The 19,216-nt window shown below is 41.3% G+C and overlaps 1 protein-coding gene across 2 annotated transcripts in view; it reads left to right on the top strand.

Moving 5' to 3' along the window:
* Nucleotides 1–19,216, top strand: part of gsk3ba (glycogen synthase kinase 3 beta, genome duplicate a) — a 31,776-nt gene that overhangs the window by 4,133 nt on the left and 8,427 nt on the right. For both annotated transcript variants that reach the window (XM_032530126.1, XM_032530127.1), the window contains exons 2-3: nucleotides 4,987–5,180; nucleotides 15,755–15,838. In XM_032530126.1, the coding sequence (XP_032386017.1) occupies nucleotides 4,987–5,180; nucleotides 15,755–15,838 (278 nt within the window). The remainder of the gene's footprint in view (nucleotides 1–4,986; nucleotides 5,181–15,754; nucleotides 15,839–19,216) is intronic.

Raw genomic sequence — 19,216 nt, 5'->3', positions numbered from 1 at the left:
TAAATGTTGGTGGCTCATGTCAGAAGGATTCTAGTATTAAATTGTTGGAATTGATTTCTTTGTTTGGGCTCCTATGTCGAACAAAAGACATTTTTAAATAAACTCCAAAAGGAAAATGTGCACCCATACGATTAATGGTCCTCCGAATATAGCCTAAATGAAATGTGTTCTCTAAATGAGAAATGTTCATAAGTGTTCTGGCTTTGAGTTCCTTCAAATTGTTTGTCTCAGAGATCATATCATATGAGAGTCAATCTTAAGGCAGTTTACAAAAAAAATAGTTTGTTAGAACACATAATAATGGTGGATTATTTGGGCAAATACAGTGGGGCTCGAAAGTCATTGGCTTTCTTTAACCTCACTGTTTTAATGAAGCTGTAGTTTATATACAGTACATATACGTATGTTACTGCTAACTTTTAATTTGAGCTATAATCATGCATGTTTCTGAGTTGGCACAACGTACTGTGTACAGTGGGGCTCAAAAGTTTGGGCACCCCAGGTAAGAAATTGTATTAATGTGCATAAAGAAACCAGGAAAAGATGGAAAAATCTTCAAAATGAATTAAATGACAGATCAGACTTTTGTATAATATGTCACAAAAAGTTAAATATATATTTCCTTCATTTACATTTTCAAAATAACAGAAAACAAAAAAACGGCGTCTTCAAAGGTTTGGACACCCTGCAGAGTTACTACCTTGTACCGCCCCCTTTGGCAAGTGTCACAGCTTGTAAACGCTTGTTGTAGCCAGCCAAGAGTCTTCCCATTCTTGTTTGAGGTATCTTCGCCTATGCTTCCTTACAAAAGTCTTCCAGTTCTTTGAGATTTCTGGGCTGTCTGTAACACACTGCTCTTTTAAGGTCTATCCATATATTTCCAATTATGTTGAGGTCAGGAGATTGTGAAGGCCATGGCAAAACCTTCAGTTTACGCCTCTTGATGTAATCCACCGTGGATTTTGAGGTGTGTTTATGATCATTATCCATTCGCAGAATCCATCCTCTCTTTAACTTCAGCTTTTTCACAGATTGCATCAAGTTAGCGTCCAAACTTTGTTGAAATTTTAATGAATCCATTTTTCCTTCTACTCGTGAAATGTTCCTTGTGCCACAGGCTGCAATACAACCCCAAAGCATGATTGATTCACCCTCATGCTTAACAGTTGGACAGAGGTTCTTTTCATTAAATTCTGTGCCCTTTCTTCTCTAAACGTACCTTTGCTCATTGCGGCCAAAAAGTTCTATTTTAACCTCATCAGTCCACAGAACTTGTTCCCACAATGCATCAGGCTTGTCTATATGTTCATTTGCAAACTTCAAATGCTGATTTTTGTGGTGAGGACGTAGAAGAGGTTTTCTTCTGATGACTCTTCCATGAAGACCATGTTTGTACAAGTATCTCTTTATAGTGGAATGGTGTAGCACAACTCTAGTGTCTGCCAGGTCTTTCTGGAAGGATTGTGCAGTCAAACGTGGGTTTGGACTTGCTTTTCTCACAATCCTTTGAGCTGTTGGTCTGATATTTTTCTTGGTCTTCCAGATCTTGTTTTAACTTCCACTGTTCCTGATGACTGCCTTTTCTTAATTACATTCTGAACAGAGGATATTGGCATCTGAAAACGCTTTGCTATCTTCTTCTAGCCTTCTCCTGCTTTGTGAGCGTCAACTATTTTCAGTTTCAGTTTTCTAGACAACTGCTTAGAAGAACCCATGGTGCTGATTGTTGGGGCAAGGTCAGATGAGTCTGGGCATTTAAAACCTTAAGATTGACATCACCTGGTCTTTCCAAACGTTGATTGAGAACAATCCATGACACGGTCTGGTCTCAGCTTTCCAAAGGGGGCGGTGCAAGCTATAAACTCTGCAGGAGGCCCAAACTTTTGCAGACGCCATTTTTTTGTTTTCTGTTATTTTGAAAGTGTAAATGATGGAAATAAAATCTAACCTTTTGTGACATATTATACATATCCAATGAAGGTCAATAAAATCTTGAGCTTGTAAAATAGTGTGCAGTAATTTCAAAGCCTGTGGTTGTATATCACTGCAAACCTGTGAAAAAATTCTGCACGTAAAATTCACGTTTGTGCATGTGTAGAAAATATATGCTGTGGGTAGTGTGTCAAATACATTTTGCGTCAGTCAGGAAAATACACCCACTTTTGACTCCGTTTTCTAAATTGTGTCTACCAATAATTGTGTTTATAATATAGCAGTAAATGTTTTGTCTCCTTTACTTAAACCTGGATCATACTGCTAGGATCTTTTGATACGATTTGGTCCCACGTGTCTTGCAACTGCTCAACAGTGATGTTTTTCTGGCCCCACCGGTGTACACATGTTGTGGCCTGAGCTAGTCTGGTGACTTGTATTGATGCCTCTGGCTGAAAGTGGCAGCAGCTGTCCCTCTTGTGTCACTTTTTACTTAAGTGATACAGCATATGTACAGGAAATCCTGCACTGTGATTTGTCACGCTAATTATTTTCTCACGGCAGGCAAATTGACAAAGTAATTATGGCAATGCTGCAAGCCCACGTTTCAAGGTGTTGCTTTTCTCTGTAGAGGCTGTGATTTACATTGTTGCTTCATTTTATGTGAGGCTAACAGACATTTTTAACGCTTAACTTTACAGGAGGTTCACTAGGGATAATTCAGTTTAATAAAAAGGTGCTTTTAGCTTGGAACAAGTGAAATAAAAAATCTTCATCATCATTGATTGTTTTTTACTAGTATATCCTAATGGAGGGAAATCTGTGTGAAGATTGATAGTTCAAGGTGTTAAGGCTATGCCAGATTAGTGTTGAAAGCTCATGCTTCACACAGACTTCCAATCAGACTTTCTTGAAATGCAAATCATTCAACTGCAATCTGATTGCTTGGTTATTCTGAGTTGCACCAGTGTAAGATCTCTCTGTGAACTGTGTGTGTTTCTCACGGTTTGAGGAAGTGCAGAGGCGTCATAGAAATGGTCCTGCTGGAATATGTAGGCAGTCATAGTTTTCTCTCTCTCTCTCTCTCTCTCTCTCTCTCTCCTCTCTCTCTCTCTCTGGAAAGTCTATATCTGTCATTACAGAATCATTCTTCAGTTTCTCTTTCTAGACTCGGTCCTGTTGGTTTCTCAGACCCTTATACTCCCTTCCCCTACTGTTTGATCATAATCACATCTTCAGTAATTGGACCACTCACCGGTCACACAGTGGTAAAGGTATTGAGGTGTTACTGTCTCGGACAAAAAGGCCAACTTTCTGGTGTTCAAGTACTTTAAGCCATGTAGGTTTACTTAACCCAATCACTTTTTTAATGCAAAAACTCACACATAGACACATAGGCTTTGTTACTGCAAAAACTCACACAGACACTAAAAAAATACTCCCACATAGACTAACTGATACTGCCAGAAGTCACCATTAGATGGTTACTTCCTTCTCATATGGACAGGGCGCTGTGACCTACAAGTGTCCTCAAGTGTCCTGCTGCCACTGCGTGCCGTACAAAGTTTCTGTCAAATAACATCATGATCTAGAACGTCACTGTTATTATGCAGCACTAATCCACCCATCAATATGATTCAGTACCCACTGTGGACAAATGGGTTCATTCAAATCTAAATTTAGATACATTTCACAAAGACTTTTAATTGCTTAAGGTGTGTGGGTGTTTGAGCTCTTACACACCTTTTTCTGCTACGGCTTGTGTGAAAGAGCAATGCTAATGAGACTAATATGTAGATTGAGAGGGTTGACTCTGTGTTGCGGTCGGCTTTAGTCGCATAGGTTGTGCAAAAGTTTTGCGTTTTAATTTGAGAGCCTGTCAAGGGATTGAAATAAAGGGACAGGCTCACGACACACAATCTTGCCAGTTGGTCTTTTAACTGCCAGCTAATGTGAATTTTGGTCCTTGACACTTCTGTGAGGAGGAGGGGGAGAGAGCCCTCTTAAACAGGAAAGGCCTCCACGTCGGGATCTCAGGGTAGCAGAGCCAGCTCCTGACTGACTAGAGAGAAAGGCATAAAGGGGAGGAGGGGCATGGGAAATCAGATTCCGATCTATAGTGCATTAGCATCAGATTCACAGTCTTATTAGCTTATGACTTTCCATTGTTATTAATCTTGGGACTTGCATTGGTCTGTCTGTACACAGTGGTTGGTGAATCTGTCCAAGACCATGAGTCTTATGGCAGTAGTCTCAGAAAGCTCACCCTGAGGTATGCTAATATTTGATGCATTGATTTGGATAAAAGGACCTATACTTCCTGTTATATAAAAATAATGATCTGTAGCGTTTAAACAGGCAATGCAACTGGCAGAATTCAAGTGTCTTTCTCTCTGTAGCGGGTAAGATAGCAGTTGCACACTTAATTGTTTCCTCTAGATAATTGCTCTCTAATGTCCTACTACTCAAAGTAGACCTAAACACTGCAAACAAATTTCACGTTCACTTACAGAGACAAGCTTTGGAGCTTGCAGGCTCTGTTTGCGCTTCGCCATGATTCCCACTCAGCCAGTCAGCTGGGAGCTGATCGCTACTACCACAGCTGTTGACCACAAGAAAGTACTGCTGGAACAAATGAGGGGTTAAACTGGCTGTGGCTAAAGAAGGAGACTGTATTGTTTTGTTTCTCTCAGCCAAGAAATGTGTAAGCAGGCATTCAAACCTGCAGCCTAACAACAAATAGGCTTCTCTAACAAGGAGGCTATTGAGCCAATAGATGCTACAAGACAGATGATGAATTGGTTGATGAATTGGTTTTTATATTATTGTAAATGTAATGTCTTCGGGTTTTGTAGTGTATGGTGGGACACTACAAGCTATTTGAAAATGTCACCTTGGTTTTTTGTACTATTATTTGGCATTGGTAATGCTTTACAGTACCTTAATCTATCATATCTCTAATGTCACATTGCTCTTTCTTTCTCTACCACACCTGGATTTGTGCATAGCACTACTTTGTTTTGAGCATCTGCATTTCTCTATCTCTCTCTTTAGGGGATAAAGATGGAGGCAAGGTAACAACAGTTGTAGCCACCCCAGGCCAAGGCCCCGACCGGCCACAGGAAGTGAGCTACACGGACACTAAGGTCATTGGCAACGGCTCGTTCGGCGTTGTCTATCAGGCTAAACTCTGCGACTCCGGAGAGATGGTGGCCATCAAAAAGGTCCTGCAAGACAAGAGGTTTAAGGTAAAACATGCACACACAAATTCAAAGCATTTTTCACCTTACTCAACTCTCTCTCTTATCAACTAAAAGCAAGACCCAAGAGGACAGAGAAAAGCAGCATGTATAAATGATTAAGCACTCATACTCTCTAATTAATGAATGTGACTGAGTGACTGTGAAAGAGGCACAAATGGAGTGATCTTTCACAAGAACAGAGAAATCAGTGAAGCTGACCAACTAAGAAAAAACAAAGGCCAAACTTTGTTTTTTTTCTGATGACACATTCTTGCTTTAATATGTGTATTTTCTTAAAGGAAGTGTGTGTGTGTTATGGCAGTGGTGGTAGGGGTCTTATCTCCCACAAACAAACTTGAACCCATTTACACTCATCTGTCAAGTTTAGTTCAGTTGCCACCGTGGAAACATCATATTTCCTTCCTTGCAAAGCCCCGCTGGGATCCTCCTTCTGTGTTTTGAATAGATCTGACTAAGGGGGGGGGGCTTGCCTCAGTGTCCCTGCTGCTAGCTCACAGCTCACTGATAAAAGACCTGAGACTGCCAAGCCTTCAGGACAGCTGTTTAGATTCTCATTAAGTTTATGGTGCCTGCAACTGTCATATTATTGGGTAATACCAAAATACGTGCTGTTGACCAGTGTCATTATGATGTCTGATAAAAACTCGTATGACTCGTAAAACATCGAGTAAAACTCGATGACGTATACACTACAGGTACACCTACATCCACCTAAAAATATGTAATTATAAAGCGAGTGGCTGTAACCTGTTACTTGTTATTTCCTTACAAGCAATGTAGCATTTAAAAGGCTATTTTTCCGAAAGCTATTCTTCTGTTTTAATGTGTTTTTTAGCGCTACTTAAAAAGGAAAAAAAAACAATGTATGTGTAGCACAAAACGAAGACAGCAACTTTAAAGAACGATTTGTTTATTGCTAAGGCAATGTGGTCAAAATTAAATGATTTATTAATAATGTAAAGACAAAAACTTATTTCACCAGTAAATTGCTGTTAATCGACAGATTGACAAAACGGGGCTTAGGCTACCAGTTTTAATTGAACTTTCTGTGGTATTTTTCCGACAATGGCAGTTGCAGACTGTTATGTCCCCTTGTTGCAATCCTCTACAGTCACACTTTCACACCGTTTAACGTTAGCTGTCAGCATGGTAATTGTGTGTGTAATCCAGCTACTAGCTAATGGTAGGCTCACATTACCTGCTGTCAAGTGTAGTGTTATCTAGCATCACAAGCAGCAATGCTTCTGTTGCCTGTAAAGTCTGTTTCGGAGCATCAGATAGAAGCGCAGGCATTTCAGTGGCACTGAAAGGAGGCACCGAAATCCACGTGGCTATTTGGTTCGGTAGATACCTGTCGTTTGAGCACCGGTGCCATATTAGCACCAGGTTTTGGAACCCAGCCCTAGCAAAAACACCGAATCCATCAGCACGTTAGCCTGTTGTTTACTTCCAAGCCTGCCGTTACAGATGGGAACTAACCGGTTGCCTCGTTCAGGGACTCACCGCAGTGCGTCACTGCAGGATGAATGTAGAAGAAACACAATGGATTTTTAGCTTTGTAGGGGAAACACGGTTAATTGAGTTGGACAAGTTATTAGTAAGTCCTCTCAGTGTAATACAGTACAATTCAACAGCAGAGATCTTCACCTGCCATAGGGGAAAAAAAGGTTTGTGTTTGTGAATGTTATGTCCAGGGTTGCATTGATCCCCTTTTTACACGCAAAAGACTAGTTTGTTGTGTCTGTATTGCACATTCCCTGGCTTTTTACAAAACAAGGCCCAGCATTTACTGCCAAAGTACACAGTTAAGATGATGCAATACTTCAATGTGTGACTATAATGTTTTCCATATGTGCGGTGAAAGACATACACACCTTTACTCTGTTCTTTGAAGGATTTAGGCTCTAAAACATCTTGTAATTATAATAGAGAAGATTAGAAATTGGTAAGAGGCCCCTTAACGGAAAAGTTTGAAAAGTAGGTGTTTTTTGCTTTCTTGCTAAGAATTAGATGAGAGAATTGATACTGTTCTCATGTCTTTACGGTAATTATGAAGTTGTGTGGTAATCATTCCCTTCGCCATTGGTTTTGTACGAATTGTCCTGTTGAGTGATGTGTAAGTTTTATGAAGTAAGAAACGGTAACACTTTTACACTTACTCCATGCCACAAAAGTTTTAATAATGACAATTTTTTTTTTCAATTCTACTTCACTGATTACTTACTAACATCCATATTTATACATCATGAACATTAATACGCTGACAAGCTCTATGATAGCAGGTAATACCAAACAACTGACAATTAACAATTCAACAAAGCATGTCAAAAAGGTACATGAAGAAAGAAAACAACAATACAAGCCATACTTAAAAATAGCATAATATATGTATGTACTCATTAAAAATAACATACCTATGTTAGGTAGGTTTATTATTATTATTATTTTTTTAAAACCTATCAGATCCATCATCCCATATATCAGAAGTTGATGTAAAGTGAGTTAAAAGCGAACAATAAAACAGCAAGCTTGAGCTTCTCAAGACAAGGTGGCTTTATCTATTATCAGTACCACCGGTAAAGTGAATGGTGTTACCCCCGACAAACATCAGCTTAAACCTCACAACATATGTTGCAGCCATAAACTGTATAAAAAGATTGCAGCACAGTGTTTCCATTTCAGCTCAATGTGAGAGTCTTTCCCGAGTTTTGCTGTCATTTACGGCCACTCTGCTTTCTCTCCTTTCCATTGATCTATTCAATAGATCAATGGGGTCTGTTGGGGTCTAAGCTTGGGGTAAAGCTTCTCCTCTCTCATGGCGCCATTTTAGTGCTACCAAGTCATCACCTGCAGTTAGCATCCCATTGACTGCCATTCATTTTGGCGTCACTTTGACAGTGAATATTTTTACATCTGAAGCGTTTCAAGATTCTGTTTGTGCATTGTTTATTTCTAAAGAAACACAACAGTGTATGAACGGCTCCATTACCTCGCATCTCACGTTATGGCTCTGTAGCTGACGTTTTTGTAAAAATGGGCAAGAGGACGATTGTGTCACAACCATGCGACTTGCAGTTGCATAGTCGACAAACCACCGTAATGTCAGGAGAAGCTTGCAGACAGTTTGGACTTACAACAGCTGTTTAGGTTTAATTACTAACGTTAACTACCATGTTAGTTAGCAGTAATTAGCCTGTGTCTATGTTATCTCCTCACATACGTATACCTACGCTGTCCGTCTCTGCTGATTGGGAATGATTGAGATTTTTCTTGCCACAGCTACCAGAAGACTTACAACTTTCAGACAGGTTGCTCACGTCACATCTACGTCGTCAAGCTCAGTTGGAGGCTGCGCAGAAACGCCTAGCCATCACCGGAAAAGTGTTTCTATTTTCCTTCACTGGTCTCCGTCCAGAGCAACGGGATCAGTTGGCCCATTTCTTTAACTGTCTATGGATCTACTCCACAGGCTGTTCAGAAAGCTCTATTGTCAATAAAGTAAAAAAAACACACGCATTCATTCAGCTGAAGCTTCTGACCCTACCCTTTGGTTACGACCAATTCATCCATCCATCCATCCATCCATCCATCCATCCATTCATTCATTCATTCAAAGGCAGGACAAGCTTAGGTTTCTCCTAGACGGCCAACCTTCCTGCTTCATGCCCCTGTGAGAGTCACTGAAGTTTTGTCAAAGTTGAGTCAGATGTGTTTATCTGTTGTGTTTTAGCATGTTGGGCTAATTACTACAGTAGCTCAATGCCCCAGATTTAACCTTTTTGGGGCATCAACACAGTTCTTTTAGTAGGTGCTAGTCTTTTGCTATTCAAAACCTGATAAAATAAAGTTTGTTTCCTAATGGTGTGTGGGTCGACCATCTCTCACAAAATACACGTTTGGTCAGAGGGTACACATGCACTTTGTGACTGTGTGCTGGCCATGATGAAGTTATATCCCGCTCTTCCTGTTAGCCTGTGGTTAACATGAAACGCTAGCAGGTTGCGTCTTTAAACACTGGTCAGCTGTGATCACACGGGTTGGTTTCTTCTTTTGGCTTTCTGTTGTCTCCTACTTGCCCGGCCTGTCCTTCCTTGTGAACAGCTTGTCACGAAAATGAAGGCAAATATGCAAGCCCCTCACATGATGCTAAGTGCAAGCCAATTAGTGTTTTGTGTGTTTTATTATTCTTCACCTCTTTAAAAGTTTTTCCTGTCTGATTTTGGTGTTAATCTGTGAAGTGAGCGAATGCTAGTCTCAGTCTAGGCGCTTTATTTTCTCTCATACCACTACGTCTTACACACACACACCACACACACACCCACACACACTGCACACAACCACACACACACACACACAGACACACACACACACAAACCGACCACACAACAACAACACACAACGGACAAACAGGGTAATCACGTGAATAGGTCTGTGTAGGCTGTAGGTGATGGACTGTGTGAGACATTGACTCGTTCGAGATGAACCTGCGCTCACCTGTACAGTGGACAAGAGCCATGTCGGCAGCCGCCAGGGACGGGGATAATAAAACTGCGGTAAAGTCGGACAGTTTCCAGCCGATTCCAGCCATAGACAGTTAGCAGCCTTCATGCTGAACAGGAAGTGACATAACCCCTGTGGTCCGATTTTGATTTAATAAAATGTTATCAGACACATATATCAGCTGTTGCACAGTCTCCAGTTGTTTTAATTATGACAGAGTAGCTCTCAAAATGCTTTACATGCATTCTGTTGCTGCTTTGAATTAACAACACTCTATAGCTGATCCGTGATCTGAACGGATTTAGTCTCTGACTTCTTAACATTACTATCAGCCACACGTGTGTTCTGGACAGAATGAGCCTAAATTAGCAGGTAAAATCCCTCCAATTCAAAATCAATAGATTAGATTAGATTCAACTTTTTTGTCATTACACATGTACAGGTACAAGGCAATGAAATGCAGTTTGGGTCTAACCAGAAGTGCAATAGCAGTAAGTGCAGGATATATACAATGGTTTCATAAGTGCATAAGTGAATAAATATGGAAATGAATACTATTATAATCAGAATTTTACAGATGGGTTTGTCCTATAAATATAAAATATAGATAACAAGTATTGTGAGCAAGATTTACAGCTGGATATGTACTGAATATAATATACAAGTGGATATAACTATAAGTAGAAATTTTACAGATGTGTACTATGAACATAATATACTAATGGTCTACAGAGTTTACAGGTGAATATGTACTATGAATATATATATACAGGCGGCTATTATTATAGACATAATTTTTATTTTTCATGTTGAGTTGATTGTGAACCAATCAGCTGAGAGGCCTGCGTTTACCAGCATGCCCTGGGTCCGCCTGGGTCTTGCAGTCAGCGAACAGCAACTGCGCTGGCTGCATGTCAGAACTGTGGCTGCCTTGATCTCATGCCCATTATCGTTGCCCACGTGCGCATGACGTCAGAGCAAGTCGAGATCAAGTCAGACACAAATCTAACCGGCGTGCAACGGGCCGCGAACGCCGGTCATCGATTCTGCACAGACCTGGCTCATCTCAAACAAGCCTAATCTTGGTGGGTTTACAATCCGCTCCTGGTGCCTTATGGGATAGGTCCTTCTCTACTCCCATCGGAGAGATCACATATCATCCTATTGGAAAATGTGGGCGCACATTAGAACCATCACTCACTCACATGCACACAGAGTGAGAACATGTCTGCTGGTAGTGGGGCTCGCATGACTCTGTAAATGGCAAGTTTGTTGATTTTCTGTATCTTTTTTCTTATTCAACAATACAATGTGTCAACAAATACAATGAAAAGACCAAAACCATCAATGTATCTGACTAATGGTATTGTCTGTGCAGTCAAAGCCTGATAAAGCGTACTCCCCTGTGTCATATTGTTCTCCAAAATGTATTAAAAAACACTTTTGAGAGGCGCCCTGGTGGCTTGCCTGGCGGAGTGTGCTCCCCATGTACCGGGGCTTATTTCTTGCCACAGCGGCCCAGGGTTCAAATCCGACCTGTGGCCCTTTGCTGTGTGTCTATCCCCTCTCTTCCCACTTTCCTGTCCTATCCATCAAAGGCCAAAATGGCCAAAAATAATCTTAAAAAACAGCCCTTTTGAGTCACATTGTTTCAATGGGTGACGTGACATTACAATAATAATGGACACAATCTCACATACACTATCCTGCTATTGTAAACACTGGAGATCCAAATGTGTATTAGCTATATATAGTTCCCAATACATTTACAGTTTAAGTAACTTTGGCAAAAAACTACACCTTGGTTGTTAAGGATATCACTCTAAAATTAAATTATGCATGTTATTTTTTTAAAGATAAAGTAGTAGCAAACCGGCTTGAGACTGCTCATAGACAAGAGGACAGGGAAATCAAAGTGTTTAGAGATGGACTAAAGGCCTGGACGGAAATCATTACATTCCGAAGGAGACGCTTGACCGTACTGATTTTAAAGCTATATCAAAAGCTGGGTCAGCTTTCAGAGTATTAACTGCTCAACAAAAGAGACTTGAATAAATTGTGTGAACGTATTGTCCTTTTAGTGACTGAGCTTACAGACATGCTAACTGACATTTAGAAACTTTGCAGGCTTGGAGAGCTTTGTCCTGTCTCCAACAACTGAATAAAATAATGTACAACCCTGAGAACAAAAGGCCAGAGGTAAGTAAACGTCTAGTACAGAGAAAATGGAAAGAAACTCATGACTAATGCTAGCTTGTTACTGGCAGGCCCGCGTGTTAGTTGTTAGCTCACCAGCTACAGTAGTTCACCAACTATCTGCGTGAGCAGTCACTTAATTACCAAGCCACTGGAGCATCATATATTTTGTGTTTTTTCTTGGAGTGACCAGGGCGTTGTACATTGTTGGTTTAGTGTTTTCTGGTATTTTAGAAAATAAGAAAAATATAGAATGATACTGCCCTTATCCTTAAGTTTGATCCCCTGTCTACATTCACTATCAACCAAAGCAGACCAGTTAAACAGTGAGTGAGTGGTATGTGATTCCTCTATGTTCTTAACCTTTTCAGAAACTGAATGTTGTTTTGTCTGATATACACTGACACCATGAAGGTGTAGCACTCCTAGCAGCTTGCAATTGAGGTATTCTCTCTTTCTCTTTTTCTTTCCATCTGTCTCTCTCTGCCTCTGCTGGCAGGGCTGCTGACACACTGGATGATGACAGGTCAGCAGGAATGACTGCAGTATAACTGGAGCTGGGCAGGGCTATACTGAACAGCCTGTCTGCTGCTCCTCCTCCATATGGTACCATCTTTATCACACATAACACACACACACACACACACCACACACACACACACACACACACACACACACACACACACACACACACACACACACACACACACACAGGCACACCCTTAAACACTCCCACTAAGCCACTGCAAGAAGATGAGGGCGTTGCCTGCAGTGCACAATGTCTTCGATGGCTAGTCTGTGACACACTATGATGTCACTTTTGTGTGTGTGTGTGTGTGTGTGTGTGTGTGTGTGTGTGTGTGTGTGTGTGTGTGTGTGTGTGTGTGTGTGTGTGTGTGTGTGTGTGTGTGTGTGTGTGTGTGTGTGTGTGTGTGTGTGTGTGTGTGTGTGTGTGTGTGTGTGTGTGTGTGTGTTGTGTGTGTGTGTGTGTGTGTGTGTGTGTGTGTGTGGTGGTGTTTGTGTTGGGTTTGTGATGATTGTGTAAGGGGTGAAAATGCATGGGCAGGACTGTGGGAACCATCTGCTTGTAAGTGAATTAGGCTGGGTTGATAGTCTATACTAGGCAATTGAGCTAAAAGATGTTGCTGCCGACACAATGAGGTCTTGCTTAGTGGACAGATGACTCACCCTGCTCTGTTAAAAATTGAATAAGAGGGGATTGAGTCCTCATAAAGTGGCCGAAAAGTGTGGAAGGACAGCAGCGTATCTCCGTTTGCGAGCTAACATGGCCTTGACCCACATAATAGGGGATCTCCTTAGTCACCCAATCAGTCAATCAAATAATGTAGTCATTTTTTAAGATAAATACAACAAATGTACTTCTCAAATGTGAATATTTGCTTGGTTTCTTTATCTTTTATTGTAGTAAACTGAATACCTTTGGATTTTAGTATGTTGGTCAGAAGGAACAAGCAATTTAAAGAGTCACCTTGGACTCCACTAATCTTTTTTTCCTTCTTTTTTTACAACATTTAATTGATTTTGGGCTGCAGCTTTTCTATTATTTTGTCAATTTGAAAAGTCCAGGGTTTTTCTAAAGCTAAAGATATGTGTGAGAGAATTAGAGGCAACTTGGAAAGCGCTACATAAATGCAGTCCGACTATGGACCTGGACCTAGACTACTGGTTAGTCACTCACACTAGTCAGTTGGAGTTACTCAATAAATGTAGGCTGTAAGCTGATTACATTCTTGTTAGATATATTTTCGACTCCATTGAGTTTCTACATGTAAACACTTTGATGTAGACAGAGAAGGATAATCTGAAATATAAAAAAACCAAAATTTTTTAGCTTTCATATTATGCAGATTTATGCAAATATGATGGACAAACATGTGATCATATTATGTAATTCCACATCCTGATGGCCTTGCTGTAATAAATCTCATATTAAAAATATTAGTATGCATGTCACTGCAGTGTGGGTGCTCCATGCTGCTTTTGTACAACAATCAATAGTACAAAACCCCTCATTCTACTATTCAAGCTGCTCACAGACTCAAAAACAAAAGCCAGACTATTATGGAGTGACTCTACTACTCTTCCACAGTCTGATGTTAACTTGTGTCTCTGTATTCGGCTTTCTTTTTGTTTTCTGTGACCATTCCCCATGCAATTTCTGCAGTGGAGTCCACTCTCTCCAAATGTTACACAAGTCAACACAAAGCAATGCAATAAAGAAGAGGGGGGAGGGGAGGAGACATGCAGAAGGGGATAAAATATGAACTGTAATGAAGCTGTTAGAGCTTTATGTAATGCTTAAATTCCTGCCCTCCCTTGAGAATGTTGAAGTCCTTATGCACAACCATTTCCTGCATGAACACACTGTATATGAATATAGATGGAGTGCTCTACCAGGGTTCAATGCTTACATCTCGTTCTAGTGGCCCTGTGAGAGCCCGTGGCTCGTCACACTACAGGGCCTCAAGGCAATTTTTCCTTTTAATGCTTTCATTTTTGCATCTTTTTCTTCAAAATGTTTCTGCTCTGGGTCTGTGTTGTGAACTCGTTTTGCTTTCCGGGTGCTTTCCTCCCCTTGCAATTATTGCTGATTTTGATGTGAACAGACAGGATGCCTACAATATGCAATTGTGAGATACCGTTTTAGCCTGTGAGATTTATCCTTTTGTATAGCAATAAATTACCCTTTTCAACCATTTATCAGCATTCTTTAGCTGCCACCACATTCGATTTTCTCAAATCTCAATTCCTGACAAACTAGCACGTTGAGCTTGTGACAGTGAGTTGGCTTACCATAAGATCATTGTGTCACAGGGGATTAGTGGCATATGTGTTTTTTGTCACAAGACACGCCAATTTGAAGTTTTTTAAAGCACTATATGTATGGCCATAATACAGCCGTGCTGGTAAAGGTGCCATCACTGCAAAAAAGGGGTGTCTAAAAACAAGATAAAAAACTATAAATCTGAAGGAAAAGGTACTCAAAATGAGTGAAATTATCTGTCCATGCAGCAAGATAATTTCACTTGACAAGTTTGCTTGATTTAAGATTATAGTGTAAAGTTGAATCCTTAAAATAAGAAATTCAGTCTTAAAACAAGATAAATTACACTTCTAAATATAACTTTTTTTTTTCTATCTTGGTAAGAACCAAATAATTTGCAGTGATGGCATGAAAATTTCACTGTTTGAAGTTTTTTAACATTAATATATGTTCCTCCAGTGGCTAGAAATGGTGATAGGTGTAAACCAAGCCCTGGGTATCCTGCTCTGCCTTTGAGAAAATGAAAGCTCAGATGGGCCGAGCTGGAATCTTATGACCTCATAAGGGGCAAGGTTACCTCCCCTTTCTCTGCTTTGCCCGCCCAGAGAATTTGGCCCACCCTTGAGAGTGGCTTCATGGCTTTCAAACAAGCAAAGTGGCAGTTGGTCAAGGCCACACCCCCAACCTCCACCTCCCCCCCTCTCCTCCTCAAAAGCTACAGACTCAGAAATGGCACATACTAAGGAAAGCTCATTGTGGGATTGGCTCTAGTGGCTGTAATTCTGCACCAAGGTTGAATTTTGGGAAAGAGACTTCAGATACAGTATTAGGGGACCACTATGGTCTATGTAAAAGGATCCAAAGAGCACCAAGTCATGGGACCTTTAAACCATGCTAGTGACATGTAACTAACTTCTAGGTAGATAACACTTTATTGCCCCTCATTGTGCTGTGGGTCCAATAGAAAGCTTTCAAGGACTCCATAAGGTCCACAGACTCACTTCTTGAATCATGAGCATGAAACCTAGATGTAATGTGAAAAAATGTAAGGTGTCATTTGTGTTTTTGTTTTGTGCAGAACCGTGAGCTGCAGATCATGAGGAAGTTGGACCACTGCAACATAGTCCGCCTGCGCTACTTCTTCTATTCCAGTGGAGACAAGGTCAGTTGGCTGAGTGTGTTTTGAGGTTTGTCTCTGGGCTGCATATTTAAATGTTTAATACCACACTGAAGTTTATATTTTTATTGAAGTACTCGCTTTTTCATCTTCTAAGGTTCACTGGGCTTATTGAATGTTTTACATTATTGATTCCTTGGTTTTAATCAGAGTAGTAAAATAATTGAGCTTTCTCCCATGTTCAGGAATGTCATGACTATTAATAAGCACAATAGTAAGAAATTATGCCATTGTTTTTCAGCCGTAGTCTGTGTTTTCTTTTCCTGGGACTTTTTCTGCCTCTTTGAGTTTTTTTGTATTGCCTGTGTTGCCTTTTGAACTCTCTTTCTGTCAGCTGCACCATCTCCCATCTAGACAAGGCTCTGGCCTTAACAAATTCATTAGTGCAGACAGTGGATTGTGACAGGGAAGTCCCTCTCTTTGATCGTGGCCCGGCCATGCTGCCTGTCTCTGTCAAACATTGGAGGTCCCCTAAAGACTACAAGGCTGGACATTCAACTAGCTGACAAGCAGGCAGAGGTCCACATGTCAAATATAGACATGAACTTGGCAGACACGCTGATAGGACTATACCCATGACTCTGCACTTAGGAATGCTTCCATGTCACACACCTACCAAGGCCAAGGCAAGCTGTGGGGGCTTATAGAGGGGAGGTGAGGATTAGGGTGGGTGGCAGTAAAGAGGGCCGAGAGACGGGTAGGGTAGGCAGCATCTATTTGTCAGACCAGGGGGTATCGGTTAATTATAGACTCACCTGAGCCTTCCCCTCCATGCTGTAAGCTCCACCCAGTTCCCACCCTTTGCCTTATGCCATGTGGTCACTGACCTCTGGGAATGGCAGCTAATTCTTGGTATACTGACAGCGGTGACACCCCCCCTCCCCCTCACGGTATCCCTCCAGGCTAATTATGGAGACTGGCAACGTATTGTTGGTATGGGGATTTACCACCCATAGAGCCTTGAGAGAGGGGGGAGGGCTAGGGAAGTAGGCAAAAGGTAATGTCACCTGTGTCGGGAGGTATGGGGATGGATGGAAAGTTGCAGAAACGTTGAAAGATGACAGATGTGTAGGCAAGACTGAGATAAGATAAGGTCAGGTGTGTGTAGATGCCAGTGGTATACTGATGGGAGGGTTCGTGCTGGGTGCAGCTGTGAACCAGGTTAGGACTGCTGCAGCTGTAGCTGCCAGCATGTGCCCAGGTAGTCTTATGTAACTGCTGGCATGTGGCGTGCTCAACGAACACAGTGTGCTTTTACCCTTTAACGACTTGTACAATACTGTTCAAACAGAAGGCCACAGGTCCAAACAATGTAGACAGGTAGGCAAATAGAGGTTTAAGTTTTACCTCTTCAAAATATGCAGTCAGAAAGATCACTGAGAAGTGAACAACTCTCTCCCTCTCCCTCAGTCACTCAGGTCCGCGGGTCTTTTCCGTTAACGTTTAGGGTTTCTTCAGGTTTGTTTTTTATTTCGGTTTGTAGTACTTACTTAACCAGTAGATTTCTGGTAAACGTGGGGTTTGTTCAGACATGGTACTTGGTTAGAATGCGACTTGCGTCAGAGTTTTTTTTTTTTTTTAATTTATTCAATCTATTTGATCCGTTAGAACACAGTCTCCCCCCCCCCCCTCTCTCTCTCTCTCTCTCTCTCTCTCTCTCTCTCTCTCTCTCCTCTCCTCTCTCTCTCTCTCTCTCGTGTGTCTCTCTCTTATCTCTCTCACACACACACACACACACACACACACACACACACACACACACACACACACACACATACCTGGTGTGGAAATTTAAAAAAAAGAAACAAAAACAAAAAAAATCACACTGATCATAAAAAAATTAAAAGTTAAAAAAAGAAAGTTATACTGAGTATGAAAACTCTTGTTCATTACATTTTACTTCATAATTGCAACTGCATGTGTTGTATTCGTTGTTGCAAAACTTGTTCTGTATATAGTTTGTTTGTTACCATGACAACACCATTGATCTGAAGCTCAATGCTGATGCTGTCATGTAAATAGTTTTCTAAACAGCAATACATATAACAATTTTTGATCAACTCATATCAATTGCATGCTCAAAATAACATACCGGTTAAAGCCCCGCCCATTTCAAGACAACCCGACCCACTTCATTCTGTCCACTTCCCAGTCCGAGTACAGATACAGATAATTCATGTGGTAAACAGATACAGATAATGCTGTACTCGCTCATCCCTAGTGTACATATATATTGACACTTGGGGCTTTTGGGGCCCCTGTAGTTCCCCTGTAGCTGTTTTACACTTTGTGTGGTTGATTATCCAACCTTGAGTAGAGGGATGGAACTGCCTGAGCTGTTTTCATGTGCTGACAAGTTTATGTCAAGTTTAAGCAGAACTGACACATCTTTGTATTTTCATGTTTGATCCACTGAGATCTCATTTTTAGGCTGAGTAAATAACCAGGCTGCGCCATAGCCTCAAGTTGGTCATTTGAAGATGACTGGGCACATACACAGTACACAGAGAGTAGGGGGATGGGTGGGTCCACAACTTATTTTTGCCCCGGCAGCCCTCTAGCAGGTTAATGTGACCCTTGCCATCCCAATGTTGCTCTCTAGTGGCCACTATTCTAACACAATACACATACTGATGGTAATAGACAGACTGTGGATGAACAGCATTGCTTCCAGGTAGTGATCCAGGTTTGGTGTGTAGTCAGCAGACCTACAGGATTTGCTAAGTGAGAGTTTATGGCAATGACAGAGCCTGACTGTGGCCATAGCACATAATTATAGACGTATTCTTAGATCCGTAGGCTGATGATGCAGTGCAACTGCAACTATTGGTGTGTTTCAAAATAAGTATACTTCTGCACAGATTCCATCGATATCCTACTCTTACACAGTGTGACATAGCAATCGATGTTGATTTATAGCTAAAAACGTTATTCAGGTGCAAGCAGTTTTTATCTGCAAATTAGAGGTTGAATTATTGAGCCAGGCGTGACAAAGGAGCCAATCAGATCCCCGCCTTGCTAACCATCTGGGAACACGCAAAGGAAGTGGCTTTGTAGTAAGGCAGGAAGTGAGTCATCGCTGTTGCTAGGCTAAATATAGCTTTGATCGTGCTAGCAGGAGGCAGGGCGGCCCTCTATTCATCACAATTGTTATCAATGAGTGTTTTGCTTGTGGGTGCGCGCCGCACACACACACACACACACACACACACACACACACACACACACACACACACACACACACACACACACACACACACACACACACACACACACACACACACACACACGGCTGGAGGAGAGAGACACACAGAGAATGAGTGTCGGGGGAGGGTGATGCCAGTGACGGATGAGTGTGCAAAC

The sequence above is a fragment of the Etheostoma spectabile genome, chromosome 11 (genome assembly GCF_008692095.1).
Source record: "Etheostoma spectabile isolate EspeVRDwgs_2016 chromosome 11, UIUC_Espe_1.0, whole genome shotgun sequence".
In the NCBI taxonomy this organism is placed as follows: domain Eukaryota; kingdom Metazoa; phylum Chordata; class Actinopteri; order Perciformes; family Percidae; genus Etheostoma; species Etheostoma spectabile.
Note: the sequence above shows the minus strand (reverse complement) of the source record. Positions and strands in the feature narration are given on the sequence as shown.